An 18,361-nucleotide genomic window follows, 5' to 3' on the forward strand; every position below is an offset into this window, starting at 1 on the left:
AGCCCCTGCACCATTGGGGAGGGGGGTCTGTGCCCCACCTTTGTTGCACCCCAAGTTTTCTCCTACTGGCCCCCGACTGTGCCTGTCTTAGGTTGCCCCACCCTGTGGAGTCTTACCCGTCGTTGACTACCAGCCATCTCTGGGCCAAGTAGGGTGATGTGAGGTTCAGTTTTGTCTCCTTGATAGCCTATGTCCCTCTGGCCTCCATGCCCAGCAACTGCCTTTGGATTCCCTCGCCTGCTGGCGGGGCTCTGGCATTGATCATAGGGAACTCAGGTTTCTTCTCTAGAGAGGGCCCAGCTTATGCCATTGGGCCAGAGACAGATCCATGGTACCAGCCACCATGAGGCTTCAACCTCAGCATGAACAGAGAGCTCAGGCAACAGCTATGGGCAATTGGATTGTAAGAAGAGGGTCCCTCTTGACACAAGGGTAAGAGGGGCCAATACAGGACAAAGGAGAGTCCTGGAACAGGGCTTTCTCAGCCCAGGATGTCAGGCTCTTGGCCCAAGACAACTCCATGTATGGGACCTATACCAAACACCCCTAGTCACGGCATAAAAGGGAGGTGCCCTTCCTGGAACGGTAGGGTAGGGAGATTCTAGAAAAGGCTGTGTTCAGGAAAGAAGGAGAAAGGCCAAAGAACCAGCAAACAAGTAGTTAGATTTTAGAAAAAGGAAAAAGGAAAGGAGATGTGGGGCAAAGCTGGGACATGTGGAAAGACAAAACGGAGGCACATGTGATCCTCCCAATGGACAGATTGTTCCAGCTCAGGTCTGCACATCTGCTGCAGACGGGCACTGGTCAGGTGTGCTATGATGAGGCAGAGATGGCGGGCGGTGAGACATAAGGTCGGACTAGACGGTCTGGAATCCACACAGGTGAGTCTGCGTCCTGTGGAAATATACAAGCATATCCTCTTCCCTGGGTTAAAAGTACATCAGGTCCCTTCCAGGCTCCTGTAAGTAAGTCTCTCCATTTGACGAGGGCTTTAGGTTTAGTTAGATCAGGGTTCCAATGCCTGTACATCGGGGAATTTCCCTCAGAATCTACATTTAGTATATTAATTACAAATTGAGCATGTTGTAGAACATGATGAGGAGAGGAATATTTAAACTCATTTTCTTGTAATATTTTGTAACAGGAGTAAATCAAACACCGCTGGGGCTATATAATAGAACTCCCATTTGAGATAAGATATCTCTTCCCCATAATGTAAAGGGGATAGTCGTAATTACATAGGGACAGAATGTTCCTGAATGTTGATCTTCATCAGTCCAAGTTAGAATCTGAGAACTCTTTTTTACATTAGATGCCTTGCCTAGTCCTACTAGGGAAGTGGAGGTGGTGTGCGTGGGCCATGAAGAGGGCCAATCCTTCCCTGCTATGCAGGAAACATCTGCTCCTGTATCCAACAGACCTTCAATTGGTTTTCCCTGAATTTGTAAAATTTTTGTAGGTCTAGTAGCATGGATTTCTTGTATCCAAAATGCTGCATCACTAGATCCAAAGCCTCCGGCCCCTCTAGCTTCCTGGGTAACAGCTGTCCCTATTTTATGTATTGGTAACAGGATTAATTGGGCAATTCTCTGGTTGGGCTGAATCTGTATAGTTGTGGTGGGTGGGGAAAGTAAAATCTGTATTTCTCCTGTGTAGTCTGCATCAACAACTCCTGGGATGACTAAGATCCCCTGTAACGAGGTGGAGCTCCGTCCTAATATTAAACCTACAGTTCCCTCAGGCAGTGGCCCAGACACTCCTGTAGGAATGGCTGCTACTGGCGAGTCTGGGGTTAGTACTGCATGGGTGGTTGAGTGGAGGTCCAATCCTGCACTGCCTGGGGTTGCCCTGAAGAGGTCACTGACTGATCGAAATTTGCAGAGGGGTTGAAGGTTGATGCCCCTATTATTGCAGGGGCCTGGGGCTGGCCCCTTCTCAAGTTTCCCGATTGAGGTGATGGGATATAACCTCCTTGGGAGCTATTTGTAGAGTTTAAAGGCCGACCATTTTTATGGTATTTTGATCTACATTCCTTTGCCCAATGGAATCCTTTCTGACATCGGGGACAAACGGTTTTTGGAGGATTAATATTATTCCCTAATGTATTTCCAGGCTGTCGAGGAGCTTGCCATCTGGCCTGAGTATTATTATTTTTATTTGGGCATTCTCTGCTAAAGTGCCCAGATAAGCCACAAGAGTAGCAGTTCATATTTCTTTTATTACCTGTAGTATTGCTGGCTTGTCCTATAGCTTGTACATATTGAGGGTATGTCTCCCCTTTGAGAGCTGCAGCTATAGCTACACCCTGTATAAATGCTGGACTTACATCAGCACACTGTTTTATAAAATCATTTATAGTTCCTGTTCTGCGAATCGGCCTTAATAAAGCCTGACAGGTATTATTAGCATTTTCAAAAGCCAGTTGTTTGATTAGGATATCGGCTGCCTCTTTGTTATTGATTACTCTCTTGACTGCCTGCATGAGGCGAGAAAGGAAATCCTGATATGGTTCCTCGACCTTCTGTTTAACCTCTGTAAGGGTGGTGGTTTTTCCTGCTGTATAAGGTAGGGATTTCCAGGCACTTACTGCACAACTGGTTACTTTGGTAAGTGCCTCTGTGGGCATATTCATTTGCTCCTGAGCCGTGTTAAAATCACCTTCTCCTAATATCATGTCTAGGGTTATTCCTTTTCTGGTTTTTTCGCTAGTGGCTACAGCTTTCTTAGCAAGATCTTCATATTCAGTTTTCCATAATAAGTAATCGCCTCCTGAGAGACAGGATTTACAAACCTGTGACCAATCATAAGGAGTCATCCATTTACTGGCTAGGGTGTCTACCAAGGTTTGTGTGTAAGGAGCTAGAGGTCCATATTCAGAGCAGGCCAATTTTAATTCTTTAAGTACTTTGTAAGGTATAGGCTCCAAGGTGGGGTTTCTATTCCCACCAGACTCATTCTCATATGTAACTGGGAAGCAGAGTGAGAATTCAAGATCTCCATTAGCTTCAGCTTCTCTTATCGCCCTTTGAAATTTAGACATGGAGCTCATAGGAGCCACAGGACCTGGTTTAGGCTTCCTTTCTAATTTGGGGAGCCTGTTTTGAATGGGAGGGCCTCTCTCCTCTCTACTGACTGGAAAGGACCAATGGTCATCTTTATGATATTTATTCTCCTCCCGATCAGTAGGCATAGCTAAATTGCTTTTAGATTGAGCTGAAGACAATGATGATGTATCCTCTCTGGGTGGAGCCGAGGGACTATTTAAATTTTGAGAAAGTTCAACCGTTTTTGCCTCTGGTGCCAAGGTGTCACAGATTGAATCCCAGAGGGAAAAGAAACATGGCAGGACCTCCTCAGATCCATGGTGTTTCTTTAATTGCTTTCCTACTTCAACCCAAGTTTTTAAATTAACAGTTCCATCCTCTGGAAGCCATTGACATACTTCTTCTATAAAACTTTCTGTCTCACTGGGAAAAACCTCAACTCCAATTCTGCTAGTAAGCATATGCGTTAAAAGATTAATACAGAGTCTTTTTTCTTTAGACTCAGTATGACCCATCTTGTCAATCTAAGTTCTGTACTAACTACCCGCTTACCCTACTTATTCTCTATGGGGGGGGGGGGTCTGCAGCACCCTACGGTGCAGTCCTACCCGTCCCAAGTACGGGGGGACTTACCTAAGGGAACCCTGTTCGGGCGCCAGATGCCGGGGTCCAACCCCAGCAGGTCCAGGGGTCCCCAAAGGTGTAGACGGAGTCGGCGAAGAAGGAAGGACACGGAGACAGCGTTCAGTTGATCAGCAGCCTAGCCAGGATCTCCAGCCAGGATCTCCAGCCAAGTTCTGGTCTGGATCTCCAGAGAGGTTCTGCTGTTTATTGTTTTGTTACATCCGTATTTATACCAGTTGATTTTAATCCTGTCAATTTCTATTACAAAGGTTAGGGCGTTTCTTATCTCCATTCCAGGGAGTAAAGATTATGTAGCTTAAGCATGACTGTTTGTAGTGATTAACTACCCGCCTGGCACTTAGTTAAGGAGTTTCATCCCCTCCCTGACTTCAGGGAAAAATTCCTACCTGGGGAAACAACCTTTCTAGGAGAGGCATCCCCTCCCTGACTTCAGGGAAAAATTCCTACCTGGGGAAACAACCTTTCTTGGAGAGGTGACCTTGGTTAAAACACACAGCACTAAGGGGAGCAAACATATTAAGAACAGTATGCTATATACGCCAGGTCCCTTGAAACATATGCTGTGCAGATGTTTCTTTCCTGCAGCAACTGTGTCAAGCAGCAAGGATGGACTGGCTTCCGGCAAAAACATCTAAACATACACTTACCATATAATCTAGCAATTGTACTCCTGAGCATTCACGCCAGAGAAATGAAAACCTATGTCCACACAAAAGCCTGTACGTGGATGATCACAGCAGCTTTACCTGTAAGAGCCAAAGATGGACACAGCTCACATGCCCTTCAATGAGTAAACGGGGTTGCAGACATACCATGGAATACTACTCAGTAATGAAAAGGGGCAGACTGTTGATATGTGCAACAACTCGGATGGATCTCTGGGCATGATGCAAAATGGAAAGGGCCAATCTCAAAAGGCCACATACTGCATGATTCCATTTATGTAACAGTCTAGAAATGACAAAACGATAGAGACGGGGTTCGTGGTTGGCAGGGGTGAGGGATGAGGTAGAGGAAAGGAAGTATGACTATAAAGATAAAGTATGACTATAACGGAAGTAGCACGAGGGAGATCCTTGTGAAGAGATAGTTCTGTATCTTCATTGTGGTGGTGGTTACATGAACACAATTGCATAGAAGTTACATAGAGCTGCCTACATACACAAATGAATGAATGTGAAACTGGTGGAATGTGAATAAGGTCTGTGAATCATACCAATATCAATGTCCTGATTTTGCTATTGTACTATAATGATACTAGAGGCCTGGTGCACAAAAATTTGTGCACTCAGCAGGGAGAGGAGGTCTCTCAGCCCGGCCTGTGCCCTCTTGCAGTCTGGGACCCCTCGGGAGATAACGACCTGCTGGCTTAGGCCTGCTCCCGGGTGGCAGAGGGCAGGCTCAATCCCTAGGTGCAGCCCCTGGTCGGGCTCAGAGCAGGGCTGATTGGGGAGTTGGGGCGCCACCCCCTGTCATGCACAGAGCAGGGTGGATCAGGAGGTTGCGATGCCACCCCTAGTCACGCTCAGGGTAGGGCCGATTGGGGGTTTGGGGCACCGCAAACAGGCCTCATGTAACTTCTATGCAATTGTGTTCATGGGACCCTGTCACACTCAAGGCAGGGTCGATAGGGAGGGTGCGGCGCCACCCCCTGTCACACACAGAGCAGGGCCCATCAGGGTGGTTGGGGCTTCGTACCCTGTCACACACAGAGCAGGGCCGATCAGTGGGTTGAGGAGCTCCGCCCTGTCACACACAGAGCAGGGACCATCAGGGGGTTGGGGAGCTCCCCCCCTGTCACGCACAGAGCAGGGCCAATAGGGGAGTTGGGGCACCGCCCCCTGTCACACACAGAGCAGGGCGGATCAGGGGGTTGGGGTGCCACCACTGTCACACTCAGGGCAGGGCCGATGGGGGGGGAGCGGTTTGGGGCGCCGCACCCTGTCACATACAGAGCCGCAGGGCGATCAGGGGGTTGGGGAGCTCCCCCGTGTCACGCACAGAGCAGGTCTGATCAGGTGGTTGGGGCACCTTCCCCTGTCAGGAACAGAGCAGGGTGGATAGGGAGATTGTGGCCCTGCCCCCTGTCACACACAGAGCTGCAGGGCGATCAGGGGGTTGGGGAGCTCCCCCCTGTCACACACAGCGCAGGTCTGATCAGGGGGTTGGGGCACCGCACCCTGTCACACACAGAGCCACAGGGCGATCAGGGGGTTGGGGAGCTCCCCCCTGTCAGGAACAGAGCAGGGCGGATAGGGAGGTTGTGGCCACGCCCCCTGTCACACACAGAGCCGCAGGGCGATCAGGGGGTTTGGGCACTGCCCCCTGTCACGCTGATCCTGGTGCTGGGAGGCCTTGCGGCTCCGCTGATCCCGTTGCTGGGAGGTATATTGCCCTTTTACTATATAGGATAGAAGCCTGGTGCACGGGTGGGGGCTGGCTGGTTTGCCCTGAAGGGTGTCCTGGATCAGGGTGGGGGTCCCCACTGGGGTGCCTGGCCAGCCTGGGTGAGGGGCTGATGGCTGTTTGCAGCTGGTCACACACCCTTCAGGGTGGGGGTCCCCACTGGGGTGCCTGGCCAGCCTAGGTGAGGGGCTGAGGGCCATTTTCAGGCTGGCGGGTGACTGAAGCTCCCAACCTGTCCTTTTTTCCTTTTTTTTTTTTTATTCTGGGCCAGCTTTAGCTCTGAGGCTCGGCTCCAGCTATGAGACCTCCGCTGCTGAAAGCAGGTTTCTGGCCTTTGTTTACCCTTCTGTATTTGAAACAATGTTGCTGTCCTGTTGGCTGAAGCCCAGGGTTTTGTTTAGCTTCTATATTTGTTACAATGTTGCTTAGAGTGCAGCTGAGAGGCCGGCAAGGCAGGCGGGGAAGCTTGGCTCCCTCCATCACTGAAGCAAGCAAGCCTCCCTGTTAGCGTCAGCTGCCTGGCTGCCGGCTGCCATCTTGGCTGGGAGTTAATTTGCATATCTCCCTGATTAGCCAATGGGAAGGGTAACGGCCGTACGCTAATTACCATGTTTCTCTTTTTATTAGATAGGATTACCTATATAATTATGTTACCTATATAATTATCTAATTACAAAGATGCCATCACTGGGGGGAACTGGGTGAAGGATACATGGGACTGCTCTGAATTATTTTTGCAACTTCCTGTGATCTATATTCATTTCAAAATAAATAGTTCAAAAAAAATAGCAGTCTTCTGTGTGAACCCAGCCCTGAACCGACTCCTCCACTTTCCCCCTGCCTCCTCCTCCTCCTCCTCCTCCTCTTCCTCCTCCTGCTCCCCACCCCCTGCTCCTCCTGCCCTCCCCCCCAACCCCCCGCTGTTTCCCACTCTCCCTCCTCTTCCTCTTTCACCTCTGGTCTACCCTTTGCATCAGCCTCATGCTTTTGCTCTTATTCAGGGGAATGTGGAACTTGAGGATGTGGGCAACTGCTTGCAAAAAGACAGCTTTAAGCTTGTTTTCACTTCTTTAGGGAGAGAGTGTGCAGGTGGGTAGATGGAATGTAAAACATTGATCTTTTGCTCTGGAAAGGACCCAAACTGCTCAGATAGCTTCTGCTCTCAAAGTTCTGAGTCGGGACAGCTCCCAGTGCATTTCTGAGCCCCGGTGGTCATGGGACATGCATCTCAGGAAATGCCGAGGCTGAGTAACATTCCATCGTCCGCCTGGTGTGATTCCAGCCAGGTTTTAAGGGATTTTGCAAACAGGCCTTGTCTCTTTATGATGCTCAAAATAAGTAATCTCAACTTCCACACTGGGTCCCTGAGTCTGGCATCAATGTGGCCTCTTCAAAAGCAAGAACCTACCACACTTCTACCAGCCTGAACTTTATCTCCATGTCTTTGAACAAGTTGGTCAACAGAAGCCCAAAAGAATATAAGTGGGAGAGTGACCGGTGATGGACACGCACTGGACAGAGCCCAAGAACTGAGGGGAGTTGGGATCATTGAGAGACCTTCTGAATTTCAGGAGGGGGTGGTGGTTTCTTTTTTCCTCTGTCTCCAAGGCTTCTCAGTCTTGGAGACCCCAAAAGATGCCATTAATAAGGATTCCTCCCCTGGCCCCTTTGACACATTTGCTTTTGAAGGACCTGGAAGAGAAAGCTCTTTGTATGTGGTCAGAATAAACTCATTGTACACCCAAACAATTAACTCCTCAATGGACTTGCCAGACCCTTGAAAGGCCCAGCCCTGCTTCCCTGGACCTCTTGGGCTCTATTCAGTCCCTTATGCACACCAATGTTTTGGGGTTTTGTTTTGTTTTTTGTTTGTTATTCTGAAAAGTCCTTTCCTGAGAATAGTCAGAGCGGATCAACATTGTCCTCAGCCCAGCATTTATCTCCACTCGCCAGCGAATGTCAATCAGGAATCAAAAAGCCAAACAGAAGGGGCTTTGAACGGTGTCATCGGGGGTCGAAGTGACTTCCAGCTGTCTGTGCGTGGGCCAGGCCTTCTCGCAGGGCAAGGAATTGTGCTGTCACACAAACCCGCTGTGTGCATGGGCTCCCAGAGCCGTGCGGGGGCTGCACGTTCTGGGGCTGCACCTGCGAGGAGGCGAGCCTGGGGGTGGGGAATCTTGGGAGGCCAAACTCTGTGGCTCTGGGCTCGGTAGTTTCCAAGGCTGCCCACTGCCTCGGGGCTTTGTAACGGAGGCTCGGCCTCTTTGTGACTTCCTCTCCCCTGGTCGGTGGTGAGAAGAGATGAGGAAAGCTGCTGGCCAGAAAAGTTGTGTTGTAAAATGTGACAATATTATTATTGTTGTTGATCTTGACATCCTCCTTGAGAAATTCTTCCAAGTTTACCTTGTTTTGTTTTGTTTTTAATATTTCCAAATTTACTTTTTTCTCCCGGTATGAAAAGTAAAAACTTTGAATTAGCTTTTCCCCCGGTGTTCTGTCTGCTTCACCATGGTCTAGAAGTGTGTTATGGTAGATGAAAGAAAAATAAAGTCTTGCTATTTGAGGTCCAAAAGAATCACCAAGAGTAAGTGTCAGGCATCAAATTATCATGTGCATATATATAAACTGAGATTCAGCTATCTTTCTCTTTAAAATACAGGGTAGAGCAAAAGTAGATTTACAGTTCTTCATATGGAAAATAATACAATAATTAATAGATAATAATACAAGAATAAACGGTGTTTTGCGTACTCACAACTGTAAACCTACTTTTGCTCCACCCTGTATATGGAAAAGTCTCCCCCCAAATCACGGATTGCTCAAATAACATAGCTGTTGCTGCCGCCCGATGATTTATCTGTGATGACGTTGACACTACCTCCCCTTTTGTTTTAACAGCTTTATTGAAGTATAATTATATACCATAACATTTACTCACTGTCAATGTACAATTCGATGAATTCAGTACATTTCTGGAGTTGTGCAGCCACTACCAGAGATCAATTCCATCTCCCCAAAAAAGAAACCTTGTGCCCACCTATAGTTATACCCATTTCCACTCCCAGCCCTAGGCAGCCAGGGATCTGCTTTATCTCTGTACATGTAAATGGACTCATGCAATATGTAGTATTTGCACATGGCTTCTCTCATTTGGTATAATGTTTTCGAGGTTTATCAATATTGCAATTACTATATGTGCAATTACTATATTGCACATGTGTTAGTAATTCATTCCTTTTCACTGCTGAACAATATTTCTTTATATGGAGATATCACAATGTATTTATCTATTAACCAGTTGACAAACATTTGTTCCCAGTTTGGGGCTGGAAATATGCTGCTGTGAATATTTGTATACATGTCTTTAGCTGGATATGTTTTTATTTTTCTTGGATAGTCTCAGGATTGGAATTTCTGGGTTGAACAGTAAATTTATGTGTAAGTTTTGAAAGAAATTGCCAAACTCTTTTCCAAAGTGGTTACCCAATTCTATATTCCCATTGGCAATGACAAGGGTTTCAGTTTCTCCACATCCATGCTGAGACACGGCATTATCTATTGAAAATTTTTTAGCCATTCTAGTAGGTATGCAGTGGTGTCTCATTGTGGTTTTAATTTGCGTTTTCCAAATAACTAATGACATTGAGCATCTTTTCATGTGTTTAGCAGCCATCCGTGCATGTTGTTTGGTGAAATGTCTTCTAAAATATTTTGCTCATTTTAAAGTCAGATTGTTTGTCTTCTTATTGAGTTGTAAGGTTTACTTTATTTCTTAACTTAAAAACTTTGGTAGGATTTTAACTTTGCAAATCCAATTTTTAAAGTAGACTGAGGGATGAGACGTTTTCGTACTACTATACCTCCTATAAGAGGACTTTGAAGCCTTTCCTCCTACACAGCATCCTGGGGCTGGGGAGGCAGGCAACCTTCGCTGTTAGAAGAGGAAATCACTGCCCAGAGCAGAAAAGTGAGGGGTTCGGGTTACCAACTTATTGCTTATAACACCTGGGTCTGGAGTGTGACCCCGTTGGAGACCGGGAGGCCAGGGGCACATGTGGAAGCATTTCTGTCTCCCCAGGGCCCCGTGTGGGGCCTGGTGTTGCCCGAAGGCTTGCCAGCAGGCAGGACCGATGTGGACCTTGGACCCAGGCCTTGGAAGGGAGCACTTGTTTGCTGGGTCAGGAGCCAGGTGCCCAGGTGCCCGGAGATGATGGTCAGAGGGTCCTGTTGGCGTTGGCCTGGCCTCCCATCCTTTGGGCATGCTGGATCTCACAGGTGGCTCTCCTGGCAGCAGGGCACCTTGCTTTTCGCACTTCATAAAGATTTCCACCTCGGGCCTCCCCGGGGCAGTGCAGCTGCGTCTCCTCACCCTCAGTGACCCTATCCTGCAGACAGATCCACTCCCTGCACGTGGCTTCATGCTGTGTGGCCTCTGGGCCTGCATCTGGGCAATCTTGGAGGTCCTCAACCTGCGCGCTTTCCCAGGAGACCGGAAGCCCTTTCTCCTCTCCCTGGGCAGCAGGCATTATGGTCTGGCCGCTGGACCAGATGGGCAGCCCCCGCCCCCCGGGCTCTTATCTGGATGATGAGAGAAGTAAACAGAATGTTTCTGTTGTTCTGCTCCAGAGAGAGATACAGCTCTTGGAATACGGGAGGATTTTAATTTAATATTACAATGTCACATAAGCCATTTTCCACTGAGGTTCTCACCCGGCATTGCCCCTCTGGCCGTGCGTGACTTCTCGCTTTCCCTTTGTTACCCTCGATGCCCTTCCGCCCTATGCGAAGGGCCTGCGCACACTGTGCGGGGCCATTTGGGCTCTGAACTCTGCATCCAGTGGCAGCAACCAAATGTGTATTGCAGCTGCCAAAAGGTTTCATTCAGTGGCTCGTTGAAGTCCATGGAAAGAGGTGTTAATAGGGTCAGGGGAAGTGATGCTATTAAGAATGACATTGTGTGGCTCTGCTGCGTGTTTATCCTCCCTCAGTGGCTTCCAGACGACTCACCCAGCTTGGCATCAGAGAGGCCCGCGCCAGGCTGGGTGTGAGGCAAAGAGGCCCTCCAGCTCGCCTCGCTACTCTTCTCTTCCTGCTGCGCCTTGTCCCTTGGGATGGTGGTCAGGTGACTCAGGGTCACCTTGGCCCCTGTGGGAGGTCAATGTTGGTGTCAGCACATGAGAATAATAGCAGGGTCAGGTGTCACACAACTGTCGGCCTCAGCCTCCAGCAAGGGTTAGGGCCTGCATAGCTCTCCCGTCTTAAGATCCCAAGGGTCAGGTGTTGGTGCCAGAAGGGGATCAGGGCTCTGTTCTTTTTGGCTCTCTGGACATGATGCGGGGAAGTCAGCCAACGGTTCTGGAGCTCCAAATGGTGCCGGGGTTGTTATTCCTGATGATCTGACTGGCTTTGCAGAGACTGAGAACTCGCATTCTCCACAAATAGTTAATGCTCGGAGAATAAAGTGTTCAGTTCTGAGAGACCTCTGGGGGTGTTGGGAAGACAGAGATGTTGTAACTATAAAAATGTCTGCGACCACAGCACCCTCCTTCCTCCCCGCACTGAGGGAGGAAACAGAATTCTCTAAACTATGCATTCTCAATGGGGGCGAAGATACCTGCTCCCAGCTGTTGCCAAGGAGGCAAACATTGGTTCTGGGGCATTGGTTTGGGGCGGTGGGGATGGGGGGGGGGGGGAGCATGCTCTGTTTACAAATAAAACACAGATATACATACAGTACATGAAGTGTATCTTTTATTAGGGAAGTGATTAGGAGAAAAGTGTTTATAATGCTCCTTAGGTGAGTAATAATGGGGGAAAAAAGGGTTGACAACCACTGCTGCAAACTAAGGTTTATTTTGATGAAAATAGCAGAGTCTGAAAGGTGAGAGAGAGCGGCCAACCCTGCCAGGACGGAGGGTGTCAGGACTTGACTGCTGGGAGCTCCCTGCTCCCATCATCTGGGTTAGACATTGGAGAGCGAATCCAGGGTGCAGTCTCCCATGTGCCCGCTCATGTCGTTTGCCCCCTCCTCTCACAGGGGCTTGTGGTACATGCTATTTCACAGGGGTTCCCAATTCTCTTCAGTTCAGCATGCTGGAGAGAGAATGGTCCTTCCTGCCTTCTCTTCTTATTCATTCTGAAATTGTATTTAATTTTAAATTCTTCAGTTACAGTTGACATACAATATTATACTAGTTTCAGGTGCAGAGCATAGTGATTTGACATTTATATAACTTGCAAAGTGATCACCCTGATTAGTCTAGTTCCCATCAGACACCCTATATAGTTATTACAATATGATTGACTCTTTTCCCTATGCTGTGCTTTACTCTAAATGAGGATAAGAAATAGTTAAGAGCCCTAACCACTTTGGCTCAGGGGATAGAGCATCGGCCGGCAGACTGAAGGGTCCCAGGTTCGATTCCAGTCAAGGACATGTACCTTGGTTGCGGGCACATCCCCAGTAGGGGGTATGCAGGAGGCAGCTGATCGGTGTTTCTCTCTCATCCATGTTTCTAACTCTCTATCCCTCTCCCTTCCTCTCTGTAAAAAATCAATATAAAAAAAATATATATATATATTTTTAAAAAAAGATATAGTTAGGAGTCCAGTGGTAGGGGAGTAATAGCACCTCAAGTCTCTTGCTTTCCTTAAGCTCTTCAATGAAGGCCACTAGAGAGGTACTGGGCTGCCACCTCTCACAAGAGGGCGGGAAGAAACTTGGGGAATTTGAGGCCACTCTGTGTGATCATGCCTGGCCGCCATTCGGGGCTGCTGGGCAAGGAGAGGAACTTTCTCGTGGCGAAGACCGAGGAACTCAGACCGACGAGGACAGGTCCTCCCAAGCCATGGCAGCCCAGCTCCCTTTCGACCCTCCCTTGGAAGAGCGAGCGCACCCCTGGATTTGCCTTCCTGCTGGTGTCTCTCTGTGGTTCTCTTTTCCTTCTTGTTCTTCTCTTTCTCTCTGGTCTCTTCATTGGGACTTGGCCGGGCCATGTGCAAACCCAAACCATTCAACAGTGCTGGAGAGTAGATAGTATTTACCTCAATAATGGTAGTCTCTTTCCGATTCTTTTTAACCCTCAATTCAGATGACGGGTCTAAGCCGACGCCCACGATGGAGACGCAGCCGGTGTTCGACGGGGACGGTAAGCTCTGGTATTACTTCTGACTCCCATTCCCCAGCCGGTTTCAGATGTGGGGAAGGTAGGTCTTTCCTTCGGATGTCTGTGTAAGCATTATCATTCTTTTTTCTTTTTTTAATTGTCATTTTCCCCAGTGTATGCTGGGTTGTTTTGACCTTTTAAACAAATGCAAACCCTCCCAGGAACTGGTACACTCGCCACTTCTGGACAGGCCCTCTGTGCTCGCCAGGCTTCCTGCCTGGCTGCTGGTGGCCAGCAATAACACAGCCTGCACGGACCCTGGGAGCTGCCAAGACTGAGGAGCCACGGCAGAGAAAGACAGTCAGGCCGGCACCGTCCCCTCAGTAAATGAACCAGCACCGAGAAGCTCCTGCCCTGGGCCCAGCTTTGCGCTCAGCCTCTGGGGGGTGAAGGAAAAATAGAGCAGATGAAGACCCGCTCTAAAGGCAGTGGCAAGCCCTGGAGGGCTTTGTGTGTTAAACTACGTGGTCTTGGTTATAATGGTAGTAGAAATGTATGGAAGGGAGAGATCACAATGCTCTGGGGAGAGATTCTTCGAGGAGATGGCAGGGACTTGGGCTGAACCTTGAAGGTGGGGAGAAAGAATTAGGGCATGCCAGGCAGGGGACCGGCATGGACAAGGGAGGGAGTATTGTGGGGATGGGACATTGTAAGGAAAGTAGCAGGAAAGGGACAGGTTAGTGGAGCTGGTTTGGTTAAGTTGTAGGGATCATGAGAGTTGAGTCAAGACAATTGAGAGAGGAGAATTTCTAGGTCAAGAGAAATAGTTGTGGCTGGTGGCAAAATAGATGTCCCTGGAGATATAAGAGGGGTTGAGGAAGAGCTTGGGGTGCAGAAGGCTGGCCTCGATTTGAGTTTGAGGTGCTCAGGGCCTATTCTTCAGAGTGCTTTGCTAAGTACTCCGGGTTCCCACCAGGAGGAGCTGGACGCTCGGCACAGTGCCGAGTCTGACAGCTAGGTTCAGGCCTTGGTGCAATGTACAGCAACCTTTAGTAGCTTTCAGCGAGTGTATGCAGGCTGGATCATGAGCCTGGACAGTGAGACAGAGGAATAAAAGAAATCATGCCACTGTTTGGTACTATGGCTAGGGATGGCCCTAGCATGAGCTGTCCTTTGCAACTGATCATTTTGTGGGACATATTTGTGTTCACGCCCAGAAGTTCCAATGCTTCTGTGATCCTCAGAGGTCCTTTATCACCAGCAAGCCTGGGCCCTGGGGGATTGGGTGGAGAATGGAGACCGTGCCAGCTTAGGCGACCTCTCCAGTACCCCCACTGAAGATCTTGCCACTCTACAGTGTGTTCATGGTCATTTGTCCCTGGAGGGCCTAGAACAGTGATGGCGAACCTATGACACACGTCTCAGAGGTGACACGCAAACTCATTTTTTTGGTTGATTTTTCTTTGTTAAATGGCATTTAAATATATAAAATAAATATCAAAAATATAAGTCTTTGTTTTACTGTGGTTGCAAATATCAAAAAGTTTCTATATGTGACACGGCACCAGAGTTAAGTTAGGGTTTTTCAAAATGCTGACACGCTGAGCTCAAAAGGTTCGCCATCACTGGCCTAGAAGCACCCCCGCGCTCTCTGGATGGGGGTCAGCCTCTGTTCAATGAGGAACCATTGGACAGGGCATGAAGCACATACCAGCCCTTTACTCTCTTTCCCACATGCAGGAGAGGCTCAGCACCTCAAATCTGTGTGGCTCAGCCATTTCCTCCAAAATGGCCTTTGTGGTTTGTCTGGTGTTCGTTTGTTGACTTATCCCCTTTAAGTTCTTCCAGGGAAGCAGCTGAGAGAGACTTGGCTTGGCCCAGGTTCCTCACCTCCTGGGATAATATTTTTATTCCTGGATGGAGTGGCTCAGTGCTTCTGGACGCTGACCACTCTGCCTCCCGGAACAGGAGCCCTGCTTGGCTCCTACGAACTGATAGGGAGAGGAGCTTCCACAGCAAGGAAGGGGGAGGTTTGGGGACAAAGAGCAGATGAGGCAGATAGTCCAGCCTCAATGCCTCAGGCTTTAAAAATGCTGTTAAGAAGCCTGGGAGTTTATAGTCGAATTTACATGCTCTCTTTGCCTAGACTTCATTTTCTCTCTCCTTTTTTTTCTTTCAGAAATCACAGCTCCCACTCTATGGATTAAGCACTTGGTAATCAAGGACTCCAAACTGAACAACACCAATGTAAGAAATTCAGGTAAATAATCTGCCTTGGATTATATGCTTACCTGATAGCCCACGGTTGCCCCATGGTTACCCCATGACTACCTACTGGGTAGGCTTGCGCATGTTATTTACCCTTTCTAGTCTTCAGTTTCTACAGCTGTAGAATGAGATTAGATGAGATAATCCCTTCCATCTCTAATCGTCTTCAATTATTATCTCAGGGATCCTCTTTCATGAGCAGTTGACGCTTTTAGCTAAAAAAAAAACCCCAACCTTTTGGTTCTATGTTTTAATATTTTAATTGACTTTCTGTATTTGAAAGAAGAATGGTTGGACATAGAACAGTGGTACTTCAAGTCTCAGAGCCTTGGTTCTGTGTGGTTTTTAAGGCTTTGAATAAATGCTTCTGCTTGTAGCTTTTCTAGACAGATCTTTTGAGGAACTTGTGAGTAGTCAGGTTTTGGTACTGGCTGAACCCCTTGTAGAAAGGTTATAATCAAATTTGTAGAGTTCATTTACCATCATGAAGACCAAAGTCAATAAGGTTTATTTACCATTAGTAAAGACCAAATGTCCATCAACAGGAAATGTATTATCAGACCTAATCCATATCTCTTATCAGGGGGAATCATCCTTCTTTTAGCCTAAGGCTTTATTGTGAGAAATGCCATTTGGCATAATTTATGCTTGCCTGTTGAATTTAGCCATATCATCTTTTTTCTTGTAGATAGCAAGGAATATAATCAAAAGTTACATCCCTTTCAACTGGCAGACAGAATTTTATATGGCCAGTAATTCGTGAGTGTGCTATCTTTGGCCCACTTTAGCTCTGTCCTAAAGGTGGTAGTGTGGGGACTGTTATGCGTGGAGTGAGTTAGACTATGAAGGTGAATCAGTGCAGCATTGGTTGATTCCTCTGTGACTTGGGCAGGCCAGTACCTCAGCATGTATCTGGTTCCCTGTTTGGTAAAAGCTGGAGTTGCTGTGGGATGGTGCGTAGAAAGGAGACCATGTGAACCTCTGTGGGCCAGATTCTTTGATAAAACAGGTCTGTCATTAAAGCACAGGCTTTGGGGAATCAGTGAAATCTGGGGTTCACTTTTTAAAATAGGTTTTTATTGAATTCTTAAAGAAAGAGGGAGAGAGAGAGAGAGACATTGATGAGAGAGAAACATTGATAGGCCACCTCCTGCACACTCCCAATTGGGGATTGAACCTGCAACCCGGGCATGTGCCCTGATTGGGAATCGAACGAAACTTCTTGGTGCACGAGACAACACTGAACCCACTGAGCAACACCGACCAGGCTAGAGTTCATTTTTTTAGCTCCAATACTTAGTGTGCGACTCAGCCAAGTCAAATCATCCCCTTGAGCCTCAGTTCTCATCTGGAATCATGATCTTTCCTTCAAAAAACTATGGTTAACCTGAGTTAACATTTGTATGATACTTGACTGATACCTGGCTAAGTGATCAATAGTAAGTGTATGATATATTGCAAGTACATGTATTTGTTATTATCATTACTGGTAGGAAAAGATAGGAATATTAATGATGCTACTTGTAGGGAGAATTCTTCAATCAGGAGAGAATTTGTGATTGTCATCTGAAGCAAAAGCATCTATTAGGAAGCCTCTACTTAGGACCTTCTCCACTCCCCCGCACTGTTAGGCAAATAGCATAAGTCAAAGAGAAGTGGTTTGGGTGCTTGGGGCACCTGGAAGTGACATCTGCAAATGGTATCTCAGTCCCTGAGCCCCAGCAGCTCTGCAAAGCCCCAGTACGAGACTTAATTCTGTGACCAGGTGGTCGATATGAGAGTGTGCTGTCTCTGAAATGATTCAGCACCTTTTGCCTGGAACACTCATTTGACATTTAGCAACGGCTCCCATGAATTGTTTCATTTTCATCCGCAAGTGGTTAATCTTTCTACCTAGATTATAAACTCTGTGAGGACCAGGGCTTTATTGGCTATCTAATATATCTATTAAAGAAGCTAGCTCAAGGTGTTTGATTGCTTTGGGGAAGGATGGAGGAGGCAAGATCATCATCCTCAGTAAAACCGGAGTCATCGCTGTCATCGGAGCTCATCCGTGTCTGGTCCTGTAGGACGTCACATATGTTATCCCCCATTTGAGCTTTACCACAACTCTATGAGATAAGTGCTGTTATTGTCCCCATCTTACATGGAGAAGGGTCAGAGGGAGAGAGAGAGACAGAAACTTGTCCTGAGTCACAGCTGGCAAGTGGTGGGGCTGGAGGAAAGCACATGCCCTGGGAGCAGAGTGCCTGTCTTCTTGAGTTGTATTCTCTGCATGCAGTCAAGTGGCAATGCCAAGTCAGCGGATGCTGTCTGCTTCCATAAGTTCTGCTTTCCATTCCTACTTGTATATGGTTTCCAGTTGGATGAGTATGGGCCATGAGTATGGAGAAATGATTGCCAGGCAGCTACAGCCACCTTCCTTTTGTTAGGGTGACGCAACCACTTTGATTTTTCCCTGGTTGGCCCCAGTTTTATCTGTGAGGTTACGTCTGTAAGGTTAGGGTATAGGGTAGGATGTCGGGGGAGAGATAAAAGCAGTAGCTACTCTTGATGGAATATCTTTATGTATTGTGCTAGCCACTTTTAAAAATATTTTTAAATTAATTTCAGAAAGGAAGGGAGAGGGAGAGAGAGATAAAAACATCAATGACGAGCCCAGCTGGCATGGCTCAGTGGTTGAGCACTGACCCTATGAACTAGGAGGTTATGGTTTCATTTCCGGTCAGGGCACATGCCCGGGTTGTAGGCTCGATCCCCAGTGTGGGGTGTGCAGGAGGCAGCCAATTAATGATTCTCTCTCATCATTGATGTTTCTCTCTCTCTCCTTCTCCCTTCCTCTCTGAAATTAATAAAAACATATTTTTAAAAAACACACACATCAATGATGAT

General features: G+C 47.6%; 1 protein-coding gene across 5 annotated transcripts in view; it reads left to right on the forward strand.

The window, feature by feature from the left end:
• The window catches only part of SMOC1 (SPARC related modular calcium binding 1), a 149,768-nt gene that overhangs the window by 101,287 nt on the left and 30,120 nt on the right, over positions 1 to 18,361 (forward strand). For 4 of the 5 annotated variants that reach the window (XM_036311338.1, XM_036311347.1, XM_036311365.1 and 1 more), the window contains exons 6-7: positions 13,154 to 13,243; positions 15,381 to 15,461. In XM_036311338.1, the coding sequence (XP_036167231.1) occupies positions 13,154 to 13,243; positions 15,381 to 15,461 (171 nt within the window). The remainder of the gene's footprint in view (positions 1 to 13,153; positions 13,244 to 15,380; positions 15,462 to 18,361) is intronic. The other variant, XM_036311356.1, reaches the window with a different exon arrangement.

Source organism: Myotis myotis, unplaced genomic scaffold, assembly GCF_014108235.1.
Source record: "Myotis myotis isolate mMyoMyo1 unplaced genomic scaffold, mMyoMyo1.p scaffold_m19_p_1, whole genome shotgun sequence".
NCBI classification, from domain to species: Eukaryota; Metazoa; Chordata; class Mammalia; order Chiroptera; family Vespertilionidae; genus Myotis; species Myotis myotis.